Genomic DNA, 20,742 nt, shown 5'->3' on the forward strand with positions numbered 1-20,742 from the left:
AACATTTATTGTATTTGTCATACTGTCAAGACAAAGTCTTGACCAATTTGTTTCATCAATATTAATATTCAGATCTGTTTCCCATTTTTGCTTTGACTTATGGGTTCCTTGTTTAATTGTCTGTTCTTGAATCAAATTATACATACAAGAAATAAAGTTTTTAATTTTCCCTTTTTGAATTAAAATTTCAATTTCATTAGGCTTTGGCAAAAACATTGATTGACCCAGCTTACCTATTAAGTAAGCCCTTAATTGAAAGTAACAAAAGGAAGTATTATTAGATATTTTATATTTATCCTTTAACTGTTCAAATGACATCAATATACCTCGCTCAAAACAATCTCCTATAAATTTAATTCCTTTTTGGTACCAATTATATAAAAGTTGATTGTCCATTGTAAAAGGAATAAGTCTGTTTTGGAACAAAGGTCTCCTTGCTAATAGAGATTTCTGTGTTTCCTTATCAACATTTATCTTATTCCATAGATCAATCAGATGTGTTAATATAGGAGATTCTTTCTTTTCCCGTATCCATTTAGATTCCCATTTATATATAAAATCTTCAGGTTTATTTTCTCCTATCTTATCTAGTTCTATTTTAATCCATGCTGGTTTTTGATCATTGAAAAAAGATGCAATATATCTAAGTTGATTTGCTTTATAGTAGTTTTTAAAGTTTGGAAGTTGTAACCCTCCTAACCCAAATTTACATGTCAGTTTTTCCAATGATATTCTTGACATTTTACCTTTCCAAAGAAATTTTCTCACACATTTATTTAACTCTTGAAAAAATTTCTGTGGCAATTGTATTGGTAATGTTTGAAACAAATACTGTAATCTAGGAAATATATTCATTTTTACAACATTGACTCTACCTACTAATGTTATTGGTAGTATCATCCATTTGTCAAGATCTTCTTGAATTTTTTTCAATAGTGGTAAATAATTAAATTTATATAAATTCTTTACATCATTATCAAGTCTTATACCTAAATACTTTATACCATTTACCGGCCATCTAAATTGGGTTACTAAGCGACATTGACTATAGTCTCCTTTAGTAAGAGGTAAAATTTCACTTTTATCCCAGTTAATTTTGTAACCTGATACCTTCCCATATTCATCCAATCTAGAAGATAATTTATGTAACGAATGTTGTGGGTTTGTTAAATAGATCAAAACATCATCGGCAAAAAGATTAATTTTATATTCCTCTTGGTTAACTCTAAAACCCATAATATCTGGATCAATTCTAATTAGTTCTGCTAATGGCTCTATCGCCAATACAAATAAAGCAGGTGATAGTGGACAACCTTGTCTAGTTGACTTTTTTAACTGGAATGGTGTTGAAATTTGAGAGTTTGTCACCACTTTAGCTTTAGGGTTAGAATTTAAAGTTTTAATCCAATTTATAAAAGATGTTCCTAACCCATATTTTTCTAGTACTTTAAATAAAAAATCCCATTCTAATCTATCAAATGCTTTTTCTGCATCCAAAGCTACTACTATACTCTTCTTGTCCCTTTTTTGTGCCAAATGAATTATACTGAGTAGCGGAGTTACACTATCTGCCAATTGTCTATTTTTAATAAATCCTGTCTGATCCATATGTATTAATTTTGGTAAATATTTAGATAATCTATTCGATAAAATTTTTGCTATTATTTTATAATCCGTATTCAATAAAGAAATAGGCCTATATGATGCTGGTTTCATAGGATCTCTGTCCTTTTTTGGCAATACTATTACAATCGCTGTTGAAAAAGATTCTGGAAGTTTATGTATTTCTTCTGCTTGACGTATTAGTTCCATAAAAAGAGGAAATAATAAATCTTTAAATTTTTTATAAAATTCAGGTGGAAAATCATCTTCTCCTGGAGATTTATTACTTTGGAGTGATCCTAAAGCTTCTTCAAAACTCATCATTATTTGAGATACGACCCACTTGTAGATGGATTAAAATAAAATCTGGCCATGCATTTGTGTGTGTACAGGGTGTAGATTAGGGCACTGAGGATGCAATTTTGTAGATCACCAGTGTTGAGAATAATTGTGGTAGGGATGTTGCTGCCTATTCTTCCTGACTGTAGTCTCTCTGACAGGAAGTCAAGGATCCAGTTGCAGTGGGAGGTGTAAACTCCCAGGTCTCCGAGTTTAATGATGAGTTTGCTTGGAAGGGTTTGTTCTCCTTGGAGAAAAGACGACTGATGAGCGACCTGTGAGAAATGTATAAAATTGTAGGAGGTATTGGTATGGGATATTGATATTTGTTTAGTATTACAAACGTCTGAAAATCTGCAGATGCTGAAAATCTAAAGCAACACACACACAATGCTGGAGGAACTCAGCAGGTCAGGCAGTATCTATGGCAAAGAGAAAACAGTTGACGATTTGGGCTGAGACCCTTCATCAGGACTGGGCACCTGCCAGTCCTGATGAAGGGTCTCGGCCCAAAACGTCTACTGTTGACTCGTTTCCATAGGTGCTGCCTGTTTACTCTTTTCCATAGATGCTGCCTGGCCTGCTGAGTTCCTCCAGCATTTTGTGTGTTGCTGTAGTTTATTATTGTATTGCGACATATACCAAGATACAGTGAAAACCTTGTGTTGCATACTGTTAAAACAGATCAAATCCTTATATTGGGTATTAAGGTAGAATGAGGTAAAACGATTGAAGTGCAAAAGCTACAGAGAAAGTGCAATACAGGTAAGCAATAAAGTGCAAGATCATATCAGGGTAAATTGTGAGGTTAGGAATCCAGCTTATCATACAAGATTACGGTGGTATAGAAGTTATCCTTGAGCCTGGTGGTACGTGCTTTCAGGTGTTTTTGTATCTTCTGTCAGATGGGAGAGGGGAGAGAGAGAATGTCTGGGGTGGGTAAGGCCTTTGATGATGCTGGCTGCTTCACACTTCACTAAGGCAGTGACAAAGTCCATAGAGAGGAGACTGGTTTCTGTGATGTGCTGAGCTGTGTCCACAACTGTCTGCAGTTTCTTGCAGTCAGGTGAAGTGCAACTGCCAGATCCAAGCCATTATGCATCCAGATAGAATACTTTGTATGATGCATCGGTAAATATTGCTCCCTTTCTGAAGTCAATGACCAACTTTTTTGTTTTACTGTGATAATAAATTTCATCTCCTTCCTGTACTCAGACTCATCATTATTTGAGATATGACCCAGTACAGTATATCTGCAGACTTTGTAGATGGAGTTAGAACAGGATCTGACCATGCAGACATGAGTGTACATGGAGCACAGGGGGCTTAGGATGCAACGTCTACTGGAGCATCGGTACTTAGAATAACCCTGACGGACGTGTCGCTATCTACCTTGACGGATTTGAAATCTGTTGACAGATTCTTTTTCTATTGGTAGGGCTATCAAAAACAAGAGGGTACATGTTTAAGGGAAGAGATAAGAGATTTAAAGGGAATTTATACAGGGCATGGTTGGTATCTGGAACTTGCTGACAGTGGTAGCGATGGAGTTCAAAACAGTTGCTGTTTAAGTGACATTTAGGCAGGCATAAGAAATAGGCAAAGCCTCAAATGATGCAGATCAAATGAGGATTGGTGTAGATGGAGAAAAAAGGTTGGCATGGCTGTGGTGATCTGAACGGCCCATTTCCACGTACAACTGAGTCGTAAATTTCTTGCTTTTACTTTGGGATGCAGGATGTACCAGGACAGCAGTTAACCTAACGCGTGTCTGAGCACTTCACCAGTAATTGATTCGAAGCTGAAGCTAAAAATTAAAGCATTGCATATATCAAAGAAGGAGATGAGGAGCCACTCACCAACGTGGCTAGCTGTTAACTGCCTTCTGAATTCAGGGGTATTAGGTGTTCGGCATTAAGCATTGGCATTGACAATGATGTCCATTTAACTTTAATGAATAAATCAAAAAGACGAGGTCCAAAAGCCAATGGACTGAGTCACCATACTGTGGAAAGTAACCAGATGAGCTGGCCGTATTAGACTCCCACATAGAGATGGACATCCATATTGCAATTTCCTGCTGCTGAATTGTCATTTAAGATAAATTTTGGTGAGAAACAACCAGACCTTTATTTTGTGGGATGCAATCTCTTATTAATTTTGAGCAGCATTGTATTACTGCGGTGGTAATTAAGGGGTGTCAGGCCAGATAATTGGGCACAATGTGACGACCGTAAACTCTGCTACCCAGCTACTGACTCCAACTGACTTCGTATTTCTGGAGAAACATCATGCATCAAACTGCTGAAAATATTGAAGCTTAGTTTTGAAATAATAAATACAGTATCTATGTTGATGAGGAATTGTATGTTCAGTGGCCACCTTATTAGATACACCTGTACACCTACTCATTAATGCAAATATCTAATCAGCCGATCGTGTGGCAGCAACTCACTGCATAAAAGCATGCAGACATGGTCAAGAGGTTCAGTTTTTGTTCAGACCAAACATCAGAATAGGGAACAAATGTGATTGAAGTGACTGTGACCGTGGAATGATTGTTGGTGCCAGACAGCATGGTTTGAGTGTTTCAGAAACTGCTGATCCTGGGATTTTCACTAACACCAGTCTCTAGAATTTATAGAGAATGATTCAAAAAACAAAAAAACATCCAGTGAGTGCAGTTCTGTGGATAAAAATGCCTTGTTAATGAGAGATGTCTGAGGAGAAAAGCCAGACTATTTTATGGTGACAGGAGGCTGACAGTAACTCAAATAACCATGGGTTACAACAGTGACGTGCAGAAATGCATTCTCTGAATACATAACATGTCGAACCTTGAAGTGGATGGTGCCACCCAGTGCTAAAAAGGTGTACCTAATAAATTGGCATTGAGTGAATATGATGGACTTAAAGACAATATTTTTAGCCCCATAAATGGCCACAATAGAAATACTTCTGGACCTTGATATGGACAGCACCTAGTAATAATAGGCAGGATAGACAAAAGAGAGCCAGTGGATATTGTTTAGTTCAATCTTCAGAAGGCCTTTGACAAGATGGCGCACATGGGGCTGATTAACGAGAATACATGGTATTAGAAGAAAGATACTAACATAAATAGAGAATAGGCTGATTGGCAGGAAAAGAAGAGTGGGAATATGAAGAGCCATTTCTGGTTGGCTTTCAGTGACTAGTAGTGTTCCACAATGGTCTGTGTTGAGACCACTTATTTTCACGTTATATGTCAATGGTTTGGATGACGGGCTTGAAGGCTTTGTCGCCAAATTTGCAGACAATTCAAAGATAGGTGGAGGAGCAGGTGGTGTTGAGGAAACGGAGTTTGCAGAAGGAATTATACAGATTAGGAGAATTGGCAAAGAAGTGGTAGATGGAATATAGTGTAGAACATAGAATAGTACAGCACAGTACAGGCCCTTCAGCCCACAATGTTGTGCTGACCCTTAAAGTGTATGGTCATACACTTTGCCAGAAGGAATAGCCAAGACTATTTTCTAAATGGGGAGAAAATTCAGAAATCTGAGGTGCAAAGGGACTTGGTAGTCCTCATGTAGGATTCCATAAAGTTTAACTTACAGGTTGAGTCGGTGGTAAGGAAGGCAAATGCATCTTTAACATTCACTGAGAGTTCTAGAATATAAAAGCAAGGATGTAATTCTGAGAGCATTGTTCAGACCACGCAGAGTATTGAGAGCTGTTTTGGGTCTCTTATCTTCGGAAAGATGTGTTGACATTGGACAGGGTCCAGAGGAAATTCATGAGAATGATTCCAGGAATGAAAAGGTTAACGTATGAGGACCGTTTGATGGGTCTGGGTCTGTACTCGCTGGAGTTTGGAAGAATGAGTGGGGATCTCATTGAAACCTATTGAACATTGAAAGGCCTAGATAGAGAGGATGTGGAAAGGATTTTTCCTATAGTGGGGGAGTCTAGGACCAGAGAACACAGTGTCAGAATAGAGGGACTTCCCTTTGGAATGGAAATGAGGAATTTCTTTAGCCGGAGGATGGTGAATCTCAGGAATGTGGAGCCCATGTCATTGCTCCGACTGTATGTCTTATCTTTAAATACTGTTGGAATGAGTTAGAAATAATGTAATGAATGTGAAACTCATTTAAAAAATGTTTTTTCCCCCTCAGTTCCTGCTGCTGACTCAGCAATTGCGTGCAGCTTCAAACTGGGATATGTAAGTATTGAATGCCTCAATCAAGAATAGAAAACATCTGTTTAATGTGTGATGATTGCCAGTTCTGGAATGATTGTTTAAGCAGTAAATCTGACATCAGTTTTTCAGATTTAATTTATATGTTGGTCCGTAGACTCCTCTTGTGCCAAGATGAGGCCACCCTTAAGGTGGATGTGCAACACCTTATATTCCTTCCAGGTAGCCTCCAACCTGATGGCATGAATATCGATTTCTCCTTCTGGTAAAAAAAAATTCCCTCCTCCTCCCCACTCTAGCCTGTTATCTCTTCTTGCCTACCTATTACCTCCCCCGGTTCCCTTCCTCCTTCCCTTTCTCCTGTGGCCCACTCTCCTCTCCTATCAGTTTTCTTCCTCTCCAGCCCTTTACCTTTCCTACACACCTGGCCTCACCTATATCACTTTCTAGCTATCCTCCTTCCCCTCCGCCTGGTTCCCTTCCTCCTTCCCTTTCTCCTGTGGCCCACTCTCCTGTCCTATCAGATTTCTTCCTCTCCAGCCCTTTACCTTTCCAACACACCTGGCCTCACCTATATCACTTTCTAGCTGTCCTCCTTCCCCTCCGCACAGCTTTTTTATTCGGGTGTCTTCCTCCTTCCTTTCCAGTCCCGAAGAAGAGTCTCAGCCTGAAACGCTGACTTTTATTCATTTTCATAGATGCTGTCTGACCTCTGAGTTCCTCCAGCATTTAGTGTGCGTTAATTTACTTCACGTTGCTAGCAGAGGAGATTCAAATAAAGTAAATCTCCATAAGGTTTTATTTGAAAAGCTATTTAAATAACAAGGACAACGCAAACAACAGGAATTCTGCAGATTCTGGAAATTCAAGCAACACACATCAAAGTTGCTGGTGAGCGCAGCAGGCCAGGCAGCATCTGTAGGAAGAGGTGCAGTCGACGTTTCAGGCCGAGACCCTTCGTCAGGACTAACTGAAGGAAGAGTGATTAAGGGATTTGAAAGTTGGAGGGGGAGGGGGAGATCCAAAATGATAGGAGAAGACAGGAGGGGGAGGGATAGAGCCAAGAGCTGGACAGGTGATAGGCAAAAGGGGATACGAGAGGATCATGGGACAGGAGGTCCAGGAAGAAAGACAAGGTGGGGGGGGGACCCAGAGGATGGGCAAGAGGTATATTCAGAGGGACAGAGGGAGAAAAAGGAGAGTGAGAGAAAGAATGTGTGCATAAAAATATGTAACAGATGGGGTACGAGGGGGAGGTGGGGCCTTAGCGGAAGTTAGAGAAGTCGATGTTCATGCCATCAGGTTGGAGGCTACCCAGACGGAATATAAGGTGTTGTTCCTCCAACCTGAGTGTGGCTTCATCTTTACAGTAGAGGAGGCCGTGGATAGACATGTCAGAATGGGAATGGGATGTGGAATTAAAATGTGTGGCCACTGGGAGATCCTGCTTTCTCTGGCGGACAGAGCATAGATGTTCAACAAAGCGGTCTCCCAGTCTGCGTCGGGTCTCGCCAATATATAAAAGGCCACATCGGGAGCACCGGACGCAGAACACTTGAATCCTAGGGGGACCAATATCCTGGCAGGGAGATTAGCGAGGGGTACTGAGGTGACAAGTGCTACACATGCCCTTACACTTCCTCCCTTACCACCATTCAGGGCCCCAAACAGTCCTTCCAGGTGAGGCAACACTTTACCTGTGAGTCGACTGAGGTGATATACTGTGTCCGGTGCTCCCGATGTAGCCTTTTATATATTGGCAAGACCCGACGCAGACTGGGAGACTGATTTGCTGAACATCTACGCTCTGTCCGCCAGAGAAAGCAGGATCTCCCAGTGGCCACACATTTTAATTCCACATCCCATTCCCATTCTGACATGTCTATCCACGGCCTCCTCTACTGTAAAGATGAAGCCACACTCAGGTTGGAGGAACAACACCTTATATTCCGTCTGGGTAGCCTCCAACCTGATGGCATGAACATTGACTTCTCTAACTTCCGCTAAGGCCCCACCTCCCCCTCGTACCCCATCTGTTACTTATTTTTATGCACACATTCTTTCTCTCACTCTCCTTTTTCTCCCTCTGTCCCTCTGAATATACCTCTTGCCCATCCTCTGGGTCATAGAAACATAGAAACATAGAAAATAGGTGCAGGAGTAGGCCATTCGGCCCTTCGAGCCTGCACCGCCATTTATTATGATCATGGCTGATCATCCAACTCAGAACCCAGCCCTCCCTCCATACCCCCTGACCCCTGTAGCCACAAGGGCCATATCTAACTTCCTTTTAAACATAGCTAATGAACTGGCCTCAACAGTTTGCTGTGGCAGAGAATTCCACAGATTCACCACTCTCTGTGTGAAGAAGTTTTTCCTAACCTCGGTCCTAAAAGGCTTCCCCTCTATCCTCAAACTGTGACCCCTCGTTCTAGACCTCCCCAACATCGGGAACAATCTTCCCGCATCTAGCCTGTCCAATCCTTTTAGGATCTTATACGTTTCAATCAGATCCCCCCTCAATCTTCTAAATTCCAACGAGTACAAGCCCAGTTCATCCAGTCTTTCTTCATATGAAAGACCTGCCATCCCAGGAATCAATCTGGTGAACCTTCTTTGTACTCCCTCTATGGCAAAGATGTCTTTCCTCAGATTAGGGGACCAAAACTGCACACAATACTCCAGGTGTGGTCTCACCAAGGCCTTGTACAACTGCAGTAGTACCTCCCTGCTCCTGTACTCGAATCCTCTCACTATAAATGCCAGCATACCGTTCGCCTTTTTCACCGCCTGCTGTACCTGCATGCCCACTTTCAATGACTGGTGTATAATGACACCCAGGTCTCGTTGCACCTCCCCTTTTCCTAATCGGCCACCATTCAGATAATAATCTGTTTTCCTATTTTTGCCACCAAAGTGGATAACTTCACATTTATCCACATTAAATTGCATCTGCCATGAGTTTGCCCACTCACCCAACCTATCCAAGTCACCCTGCATCCTCTTAGCATCCTCCTCACTGCTAACACTGCCACCCAGCTTCGTGTCATCCGCAAACTTGGAGATGCTGCATTTAATTCCCTCATCCAAGTCATTAATATATATTGTAAACAACTGGGGTCCCAGCACTGAGCCTTGCGGTACCCCACTAGTCACCGCCTGCCATTCTGAAAAGGTCCCATTTATTCCCACTCTTTGCTTCCTGTCTGCTAACCAATTCTCCACCCACACCAATACCTTACCCCCAATACCGTGTGCTTTAAGTTTGCACACTAATCTCCTGTGTGGGACCTTGTCAAAAGCCTTTTGAAAATCCAAATATACCACATCCACTGGTTCTCCCCTATCCACTCTACTAGTTACATCCTCAAAAAATTCTATGAGATTCGTCAGACATGATTTTCCTTTCACAAATCCATGCTGACTTTGTCCGATCATTTCACCGCTTTCCAAATGTGCTGTTATCACATCCTTGATAACTGACTCCAGCAGTTTCCCCACCACCGACGTTAAGCTAACCGGCCTATAATTCCCCGGTTTCTCTCTCCCTCCTTTTTTAAAAAGTGGGGTTACATTAGCCACCCTCCAATCCTCAGGAACTAGTCCAGAATCTAACGAGTTTTGAAAAATTATCACTAATGCATCCACTATTTCTTGGGCCACTTCCTTAAGCACTCTGGGATGCAGACCATCTGGCCCTGGGGATTTATCTGCCTTCAATCCCTTCAATTTACCCAACACCACTTCCCTACTAACATGTATTTCGCTCAGTTCCTCCATCTCACTGGACCCTCTGTCCCTTACTATTTCTGGAAGATTATTTATGTCCTCCTTAGTGAAGACAGAACCAAAGTAATTATTCAATTGGTCTGCCATGTCCTTGCTCCCCATAATCAATTCACCTGTTTCTGTTTGCAGGGGACCTACATTTGTCTTTATCAGTCTTTTCCTTTTTACATATCTATAAAAGCTTTTACAGTCCGTTTTTATGTTCTCTGCCAGTTTTCTCTCATAATCTTTTATCCCCTTCCTAATTAAGCCCTTTGTCCTCCTCTGCTGAACTCTGAATTTCTCCCAGTCCTCAGGTGAGCCACTTTCTCTGGCTAATTTGTATGCTACTTCTTTGGAATTGATACTATCCCTAATTTCTCTTGTCAGCCACGGGTGCACTACCTTCCTTGATTTATTCTTTTGCCAAACTGGGATGAACAATTGTTGTAGTTCATCCATGCAACCTTTAAATGCTTGCCATTGCATATCCACCGTCAATCCTTGAAGTGTCATTTGCCAGTCTATCTTAGCTAATTCACGTCTCATACCTTCAAAGTTACCCCTCTTTAAGTTCAGAACCTTTTTTCTGAATTAACTACGTCACTCTCCATGTTAATGAAGAATTCCACCATATTATGGTCACTCTTACCCAAGGGGCCTCTCACGACAAGATCGCTAATTAACCCTTCCTCATTGCTCAAAACCCAGTCCAGAATAGCCTGCTCTCTAGTCGGTTCCTCGACATGTTGGTTCAAAAAACCATCCCGCATACATTCCAAGAAATCCTCTTCCTCAGCACCTTTACCAATTTGGTTCACCCAGTCTACATGTAGATTGAAGTCACCCATTATAACTGCTGTTCCTTTATTGCACACATTTCTAATTTCCTGTTTAATACCATCTCCGACCTCACTGCTACTGTTAGGTGGCCTGTACACAACTCCCACCAGCGTCTTCTGCCCCTTAGTGTTACGCAGCTCTACCCATATCGATTCCACATCTTCCCGGCTTATGTCCTTCCTTTCTATTGCGTTAATCTCTTTTTTAACCAGCAATGCCACCCCACCTCCCCTTCCTTCATGTCTATCCCTCCTGAATATTGAATATCCCTGAACGTTGAGCTCCCATCCCTGGTCACCCTGGAGCCATGTCTCTGTGATCCCAACTATATCATAATCATTAATAACAATCTGCACTTTCAATTCATCCACCTTATTACGAATGCTCCTTGCATTGACACATAAAGCCTTCAGGCGCTCTTTTACAACTCTCTTAGCCCTTTTTAATGCTTGCCCTGGATTTGTCGGCCTGCCACTTTTACTTTTCCCCTTTGTACTTTTTGCTTCTACGCTCACTTTACACCCCTCTGTCTCTCTGCACTGGTTCCCATCCCTCTGTTGTGAACTAACCTCCTCACACCTAGCCGCTTTAATTTGATTCCCACCCCCCAACCATTCTAGTTTAAAGTCACCTCAGTAGCCCCCGCTAATCTCCCTGCCAGGATATTGGTCCCCCTAGGATTTAAGTGTAACCCGTCCTTTTTGTACAGGTCACACCTGCGCCAAAAGAGGTCCCAATGATCCAAAAACTTGAATCCCTGCCCCCTGCTCCAATCCCTCAGCCACGCATTTATCCTCCACCTCATCGCATTCCTACTCTCACTGTCGCGTGGCACAGGCAGTAATCCCGAGATTACTACCTTTGCGGTCCTTTTTCTCAACTCCCTTCCTAGCTCCCTATATTCTTCTTTCAGGACCTCATCCCTTTTCCTACCTATGTCATTGGTACCTATATGTACCAGGACCTCTGGCTCTTCACCCTCCCACTTCAGGATATCTTGGACACGATCAGAAATATCCCGGACCCTGGCACCAGGGAGGCAAACTACCATCCGAGTCTCTGGACTGCGTCCACAGAATCGCCTATCTGACCCCCTTACTATCGAGTCCCCTATCACAACTGCCCTCCTCTTCCTTGCCCTACCCTTCTGAGCTACAGGGCCAGACTCTGTGCCGGAGGCAGGGCCACTGTCGCTTCCCCCGGGTAAGCTGTCCCCCCCAACAGTACTCAAACAGGAGTACCTGTTGTTAAGGGGCACAGCCGCCGGGGTACTCCCCATCACCTGCCTTTTCCCCTTCCCCCTCCTAACCGTGACCCACTTGTCTGCCTCCCGTGGCCCCGGCGTGACCACCTGCCTTCCACTCCTCTCTATCACCTCCTCGCTCTCCCTGACCAGACGAAGGTCATCGAGCTGCAGCTCCAGTTCCGTAACGCGGTCCCTTAGGTCCCCCCACCTTGTCTTTCTTCCCGGACCTCCTGTCCCATGATCCTCTCGTATCCCCTTTTGCCAATCACCTGTCCAGCTCTTGGCTCCATCCCTCCCCCTCCTGTCTTCTCCTATCATTTTGGATCTCCCCTTCCCCCTCCAACTTTCAAATCCCATACTCACTCTTCCTTCAGTTAGTCCTGATGAAGGGTCTTGGCCTGAAACATCGACTGTACCTCTTCCTACAGATGCTGCCTGGCCTGCTGCGTTCACCAGCAACTTTGATGTGTGTTGCTTAAATAACAAGGACAACTTGTATTTAAATCGTTCAACTTCACAAAAAGTCCTAAGGTGAATCACAGGACCCATAGCAAGCTAAATATAGATACTAGGGCAGATTTTCAACAATTTAGTCATAAATGTGGGTTTAAGGAGCATTTTATGCTCCTTTATGCTTTATCAGAGGTGTTTGAATACCTTAGAAGTTTACAGGATTTGTGGAATGCTTAGATGAAGTCTGTGACGATCATTTATAAATTGGTAACGTGGTTCATTATTGTCATACATATCGACAGAGGAAAAATTTTGTCTTGCATGTCATTTACACAGATCTAGGTAACATCAGTGCATTGGGGAGGTTCAAGGGAAAATAGTAACAGAATGCAGAGTAAGGTGCTACAGTCATGGAGAAAGTGCAGTGCTGGCAGACACTCAGGTGCAAGCCTTGACAAGTCTACCCTTTTCCTATGAGGGAACTGTTAGTAGTCTTACGACAATGGTAGAGAAGCTTTCCTTCAACCTGCTGGTATTGTTAATAGCCGAGCCTTAATAATTAATACTGTTAATAGTATTGTTAGTAATCATAACAATGGGATGGAAGCTATCCTTGAGCCTGCTGGTATGTGCTTTCAGACTTCTGTAACTTCAACCCAGTGGGAGTGGGAGAAGAGAAGATATCTGGAGTGGGTTATGTCTTTGATTATGTTGGCAGCGAGAGCATAGACTAGCGTAGCACTGGGCAGGCATTCAGCCGATGATGATGTACTGATCTTGATGCCGATTTTTACTAAATGTCTTCCTCCTGTCTGTCACCCATATCCCTCCATTGCCTTCATATTCAAGAGTCTGTATAAAAAGCTCTCAAACTCCACAAAGTGTGAATGTTGTGGTAGGGTAGAGGTTGGAGCTTTATTATTACTGCTCGGGGTGTTCCAGAGTTTGGAGTTCAATTACAGCACTGTTCTGTGAGGAGTCTCTGTATGTCCTCGTGGAATGCGTGGGTTTCCCCCGGGTGCTCTGGTTTTCTCCCACAGCCCAAAGACATACCACGTCGGTTAATTGGTCATTGTGTATTATCCTGTGGTTAGGTTAGGGTTAATCAGGGTTGTGTGGTTGCTGGGGCCATGTGGCTCAAAGGGCTGGAAGGGCCCACTCCAGTAAACAAACAAACAAACAAACCGCCTCTGTTACTACCCTTCCTAACCTATTCCAGGCCGCTGCTATACTCTATATAAGAAAAAATGCTCCTCACATCAACTTTAATCTCACTGCTCATCTAACCCTTAGAAGCATGTCCTCTGGTGTTTTGAATTGCTATCCTAAGGGAAAGATTCTGATCATATACCCTATTTGTGTCTTTCATAATTTAAAACATTTGCATTTGATCTTCCCTCATCCTGCAAGCTCTCGGGAGAGCAACTCAAGTTAGTCCAGCTTTTCCTTTGCCCTTGCCTGCTAATGCAGGCAGCATCGTGGTAAAACTTTATTGTACCATCTCCACATTCCTCATATAATGCAGCAATGAGAACTACATGCGATACTCCAAGCATGATCTGACTGAAGTTATATATAGAATATAGAACATATAGCATAGTACAAATTCTTTGGCTCACAATGTTGTGCCGACTTTTTAACCTACTCTTAAAATCGATTTAACTCTTTCCTCCTACGTAGCCCTCCATTTTTCTAACATCTCTGTGCCTATCTAAGAGTTATTTTAAATGCCCCTAATGTATCTGTCTCTATTACCATGGTGTTTTCAGGCATTCACCACTCTGTTTTCAAAAAAAAACAACCTGCCTCTGGCATTCCCGCTATACTTTCCTCCAATCACCTTAAAACTATTAGCCACTAGCTCCTGGTATTAGACATTGCCACCCTGGGAAAAAGCCTCTGGCTATCCATTCAATCTATGTCTCTTATCATCTTGTACACCTCTATCAAGTCAGCTCTCATCCTTTTTCACTCCAAAGAAGAAAGCACTCCTCATAAGACATCCCCTCTAATCCAGGTAGCATCCTGATAAATCTCCACTGCACCCTCACTAAAGCTTCCGATAATCCCGGACGTCTACATCTGCGCCAAGTGCATCGAGATGCAGCTCCTAAGGGACCGCATTACGGAACTGGAGCTGCAGCTCGATGACCTTCGTCTGGTCAGGGAGAGTGAGGAGTTGATAGAGAGGAGTTGCAGGCAGGTGGTCACGCCGGGGCCACGGGAGGCAGACAAGTGGGTCACGGTTAGGAGGGGGAAGGGGAAAAGGAAGGTGATGGGGAGTACCCCGGTGGCTGTGCCCCTTAACAACAGGTACTCCTGTTTGAGTACTGTTGGGGGGGACAGCTTACCTGGGGGAAGCGACAGTGGCCGTGCCTCCGGCACAGAGTCTGGCCCTGTAGCTCAGAAGGGTAGGGCAAGGAAGAGGAGGGCAGTTGTGATAGGGGACTCGATAGTAAGGGGGTCAGATAGGCGATTCTGTGGACGCAGTCCAGAGACCCGGATGGTAGTTTGCCTCCCTGGTGCCAGGGTCTGGGATATTTCTGATCATGTCCAAGATATCCTGAAGTGGGAGGGTGAGGAGCCAGAGGTCGTGGTACGTATAGGTACCAATGACATAGGTAGGAAAAGGGATGAGGTCCTGAAAGAAGAATATAGGGAGCTAGGAAGGGAGTTGAGAAAAAGGACCGCAAAGGTAGTAATCTTGGGATTACTGCCTGTGCCACGCGACAGTGAGAGTAGGAATGCGATGAGGTGGAGGATAAATGTGTGGCTGAGGGATTGAAGCAGGGGGCAGGGATTCAAGTTTTTGGATCATTGGGACCTCTTTTGGCGCAGGCGTGACCTGTACAAAAAGGACGGGTTACACTTGAATCCTAGGGCAGGGAGATTAGCGAGGGCTACTGAGGTGACTTTAAACTAGAATGGTTGGTGGGTGGGAGTCAAATTAAAGAGGCTAGGTGTGAGGAGGTTAGTTCACAACAGGGGGATGGGAACCAGTGCAGAGAGACAGAGGGGTGTAAAGTGAGGGTAGAAGCAAAAAGTACTAAGGAGAAGAGTAAAAGTGGCAGGCCAACAAATCCAGGGCAAGCATTAAAAACGGCCACTTTTCAACATAATTGTATAAGGGCTAAGAGAGTTGTAAAAGAGCGCCTGAAGGCTTTGTGTGTCAATGCAAGGAGCATTCGTAATAAGGTGGATGAATTGAAAGTGCAGATTGTTATTAATGATTATGATATAGTTGGGATCACAGAGACATGGCTCCAGGGTGACCAAGGATGGGAGCTCAACGTTCAGGGATATTCAATATTCAGGAGGGATAGACATGAAGGAAGGGGAGGTGGGGTGGCGTTGCTGGTTAAAGAAGAGATTAACGCAATAGAAAGGAAGGACATAAGCCGGGAAGATGTGGAATCGATATGGGTAGAGCTGCGTAACACTAAGGGGCAGAAGACGCTGGTGGGAGTTGTGTACAGGCCACCTAACAGTAGTAGCGAGGTCGGAAATGGTATTAAACAGGAGATTAGAAATGTGTGCAATAAAGGAACAGCAGTTATAATGGGTGACTTCAATCTACATGTAGATTGGGTGAACCAAATTGGTAAAGGTGCTGAGGACGAGGATTTCTTGGAATGTATGCAGGATGGTTTTTTGAACCAACATGTCGAGGAACCAACTAGAGAGCAGGCTATTCTGGACTGGGTTTTGAGCAATGAGGAAGGGTTAATTAGCAATCTTGTCGTGAGAGGCCCCTTGGGTAAGAGTGACCATAATATGGTGGAATTCTTCATTAAGATGGAGAGTGACATAGTTAATTCAGAAACAAAGGTTCTGAACTTAAAGAGGGGTAACTTTGAAGGTATGAGACGTGAATTAGCTAAGATAGACTGGCAAATGACACTTAAAGGATTGACGGTGGATATGCAATGGCAAGCATTTAAAGGTTGCATGGATGAACTACAACAATTGTTCATCCCAGTTTGGCAAAAGAATAAATCAAGGAAGGTAGTGCACCCGTGGCTGACAAGAGAAATTAGGGATAGTATCAATTCCAAAGAAGAAGCATACAAATTAGCCAGAGAAAGTGGCTCACCTGAGGACTGGGAGAAATTCAGAGTTCAGCAGAGGAGGACAAAGGGCTTAATTAGGAAGGGGAAAAATGATTATGAGAGAAAACTAGCAGAGAACATAAAAACTGACTGTAAAAGCTTTTATAGATATGTAAAAAGGAAAAGACTGGTAAAGACAAATGTAGGTCCCCTGCAGACAGAAACAGGTGAATTGATTATGGGGAGCAAGGACATGGCAGACCAATTGAATAATTACTTTGGTTCTGTCTTCACTAAGGAGGACATAAATAATCTTCCAGAAATAGTAGGGGACAGAGGGTCCAGTGAGATGGAGGAACTGAGCGAAATACATGTCAGTAGGGAAGTGGTGTTAGGTAAATTGAAGGGACTGAAGGCAGATAAATCCCCAGGGCCAGATGGTCTGCATCCTAGAGTGCTTAAGGAAGTAGCCCAAGAAATAGTGGATGCATTAGTGATAATTTTTCAAAACTCGTTAGATTCTGGACTAGTTCCTGAGGATTGGAGGGTGGCTAATGTAACCCCACTTTTTAAAAAAGGAGGGAGAGAGAAACCGGGGAATTATAGACCGGTTAGCGTAACGTCGGTGGTGGGGAAACTGCTGGAGTCAGTTATCAAAGATGTGATAACAGCACACTTGGAAAGCGGTGAAATCATCGAACAAAGTCAGCATGGATTTGTGAAAGGAAAATCATGTCTGATGAATCTCATAGAATTTTTTGAGGATGTAACTAGTAGAGTGGATAGGGGAGAACCAGTGGATGTGGTATATTTGGATTTTCAAAAGGCTTTTGACAAGGTCCCACACAGGAGATTAGTGTGCAAACTTCAAGCACACGGTATTGGGGGTAAGGTATTGATGTGGATGGAGAATTGGTTAGCAGACAGGAAGCAAAGAGTGGGAATAAATGGGACCTTTTCAGAATGGCAGGCGGTGACTAGTGGGGTACCGCAAGGCTTAGTGCTGGGACCCCAGTTGTTTACAATATATATTAATGACTTGGATGAGGGAATTAAATGCAGCATCTCCAAGTTTGCGGATGACATGAAGCTGGGTGGCAGTGTTAGCTGTGAGGAGGATGCTAAGAGGATGCAGAGTGACTTGGATAGGTTGGGTGAGTGGGCAAATTCATGGCAGATGCAATTTAATGTGGATAAATGTGAAGTTATCCACTTTGGTGGCAAAAATAGGAAACCAGATTATTATCTGAATGGTGGCCGATTAGGAAAAGGGGAGGTGCAACGAGACCTGGGTGTCATTATACACCAGTCATTGAAAGTGGGCATGCAGGTACAGCAGGCGGTGAAAAAGGCGAATGGTATGCTGGCATTTATAGCGAGAGGATTCGAGTACAGGAGCAGGGAGGTACTACTGTAAGTTGTACAAGGCCTTGGTGAGACCACACCTGGAGTATTGTGTGCAGTTTTGGTCCCCTAATCTGAGGAAAGACATCCTTGCCATAGAGGGAGTACAAAGAAGGTTCACCAGATTGATTCCTGGGATGGCAGGACTTTCATATGAAGAAAGACTGGATGAACTGGGCTTGTACTCGTTGGAATTTAGAAGATTGAGGGTGGATCTGATTGAAACGTATAAAATCCTAAAGGGATTGGACAGGCTAGATGCAGGAAGATTGTTCCCGATGTTGGGGAAGTCCAGAACAAGGGGTCACAGTTTGAGGATAAAGGGGAAGCCTTTTAGGACCGAGATTAGGAAAAACTTCTTCACACAGAGAGTGGTGAATCTGTGGAATTCTCTGCCACAGGAAACAGTTGAGGCCAGTTCATTGGCTATATTTAAGAGGGAGTTAGATATGGCCCTTGTGGCTACGGGGATCAGGGGGTGTGGAGGGAAGGGTGGGGTGGGGTTCTGAGTTGGATGATCAGCCATGATCATAATAAATGGCGGTGCAGGCTCGAAGGGCCGAATGGCCTACTCCTGCACCTATTTTCTATGTTTCTATGTTTCTATAATGAGGTGACCAGAACTGTACAGAATTAGACCAACTGTGGTCTAACCAGGATTTTGCAGAGCTGCAACATTTCCTCACGGGTCTTGAACTCAACCCCCGAGTAATGAAGGCCAACACACTATACGCCTTCTTAATCACACTATCAACTTGCACAGCAAGTTTGAGAAATCTATGAAAGAGGACCCAAATTGCTAAGAATCATGCCATTATCTCTGTATTCTGCATTCAAATTCAACCTTCCAACTCCACCTGTCACTTCCCAACACAGCTCTGCATCCTGTCAATGTTCTATTGTAACTTATGACAAAGTTTACACTATCCACAACTCCACCGACTTATTCTTCACCCAAGTCATTTATAAAAATCACAAAGAGCAGAGGTTCCTGAACAGATCGCTACTGAACACCACTGGTCACTAACCTCCAGGCAAAATATTCTTTTGTGGGCAAGCGAATTCTGAATCCACTTAGTCAAGCTTTCTTGCTTGATGCTTGACCCATGCTTTCTGATTTCTCAATGAACCTTTCATTGGGAACCTATATCAAATGCCTTACTAAAATCCATATTCACCACATTCGTTGCTCTGCCCTCATCAATATGTTTTGTTACATCCTCAAGGAATTCAGTCAGACTTGTGAGGCATCACCACCCCTCAGAAAGCTGGCTATGTTTCTCCAAATGTTCATATATCCTGTCTCTGAGAATTTGCACACCATTGCACACACTGGTCTATAATTCCTGGGTTATTTCTACTCCCTTTGAACAAAGGAATAATATTTGCCCTCTTCCAGTCTTCTGGCATGACTTCTGTGGCCTGTGAAGACACAAAGACCATTGCCAAAAGCACAACAATCTTTTCCCTTGCTTCCTGTGGTAACCTGTGTATTTCCCATTGGGCCCAGAGACTTATCTATCCAAATGTTTTTCAAAAATACCAACATATCATCTTTATTAATGTCAACGTATTGTAGCATATCAGCCTGTTTTACTCTGTCTTCACAGAGGTCAACAGCCTTTTTCACTGGTGAATACTGGAGCAAAGTATTCATTAAGGGCCTCCCCACCTCCTCCGATGCCAGACATGTTTCCTCTTCTATCCCTGATCAGTCCTACCCTCACTTTACTCCTCCTCCTTTTGCATTAAGGAGTTGCCAGTACCTCACTTGACTGGGTGTTGTAGGTACACTAACTAAGAACACCAGAGTGACTTCAAGTTTTGTTTTAAGGGCTTATTAACATGGTATCATGGAGAGTCTGCGGCAGTCTCCACTACCACCAGAACTCTGATTTTTAGGTTATAACAAGCTCATATTTGTACAGCAAGACAAAAATTTTCACATAACTTTGTGTGACATCCCACAGTCAGCAAATGAGCTATGTTTAAAATTCGTGTCAATTATCTCTCAGTGTGAGTCTAACAGTTCTTCCTGCTTCCTGTTATCAGGGCTATTAATTTACCTCCAGAGGCATCCTCCTCCCGGTTCCAGGGGCCTAGTATCTTATTTATTGGTGTTCCTGGTACTGCGCTTATCATCCAGGGTTATTCTCGACACACATCAGCAGTATTGAGCCCAGCTGCTCCAGAATGGTCAAGTATCCCATCATACACTAGTCTTAACCATTTCGACCACAAATCCCTCCTTGTTGATCCTTCGTAAAGATTCGTATTCCCTTCTTTTGGAAAAGGGGGCTTATAACTCACTGGGTAAGGACGCATTCTTAAACATTCCTCTTCATCGTAACTATCCCCTTTTCCCCCTCTCCTGTGATGTGAGATCGCGCATAGAGTAATGCTACCGTCTCTGCTGGCTTCGACTGTGGAGGGGCACAGACCCAGCGAATGCATAGTTGTATGACACACTAAACTGCCACTGCTAAGCAGACCAGGGCAATGAGACCTTAAGAGAGGGGTTGTAACTAAGAAAATATTCCTTCTCCTAGTAGCTGCGCAGGTTGATGCTGTGGTTAAGAAGGCATATGGTGTATTGGCCTTCATTAATTGTGGAATTGAATTTAGGAACTGAGAGGTAATGTTGCAGCTTTATAGGACCCTGGTCAGACCACACTTGGAGTACTGTGCTCAGTTCTGGTCACCTCACTACAGGAAGGATGTGGAAACCATAGAAAGGGTGCAGAGGAGATTTACAAAGATGTTGCCTGGAATGGGGAGCATGCCTTATGAGAATAGGTTGAGTTAACTCGGCCTTTTCTCCTTGGAGTGACGGAGGATGAGAGGTGACCTGATAG

The 20,742-nt window shown here is 43.4% G+C and overlaps 1 protein-coding gene across 6 annotated transcripts in view; it reads left to right on the top strand.

The window, feature by feature from the left end:
• Positions 1–20,742, top strand: part of ulk4 (unc-51 like kinase 4) — a 755,583-nt gene that overhangs the window by 142,084 nt on the left and 592,757 nt on the right. For all 6 annotated transcript variants that reach the window (XM_063070087.1, XM_063070088.1, XM_063070093.1 and 3 more), the window contains exon 16: positions 6,102–6,148. In XM_063070087.1, coding sequence (XP_062926157.1) covers positions 6,102–6,148 — 47 coding nt within the window. The remainder of the gene's footprint in view (positions 1–6,101; positions 6,149–20,742) is intronic.

The sequence above is a fragment of the Mobula hypostoma genome, chromosome 17, assembly GCF_963921235.1.
Source record: "Mobula hypostoma chromosome 17, sMobHyp1.1, whole genome shotgun sequence".
NCBI lineage: Eukaryota > Metazoa > Chordata > Chondrichthyes > Myliobatiformes > Myliobatidae > Mobula > Mobula hypostoma.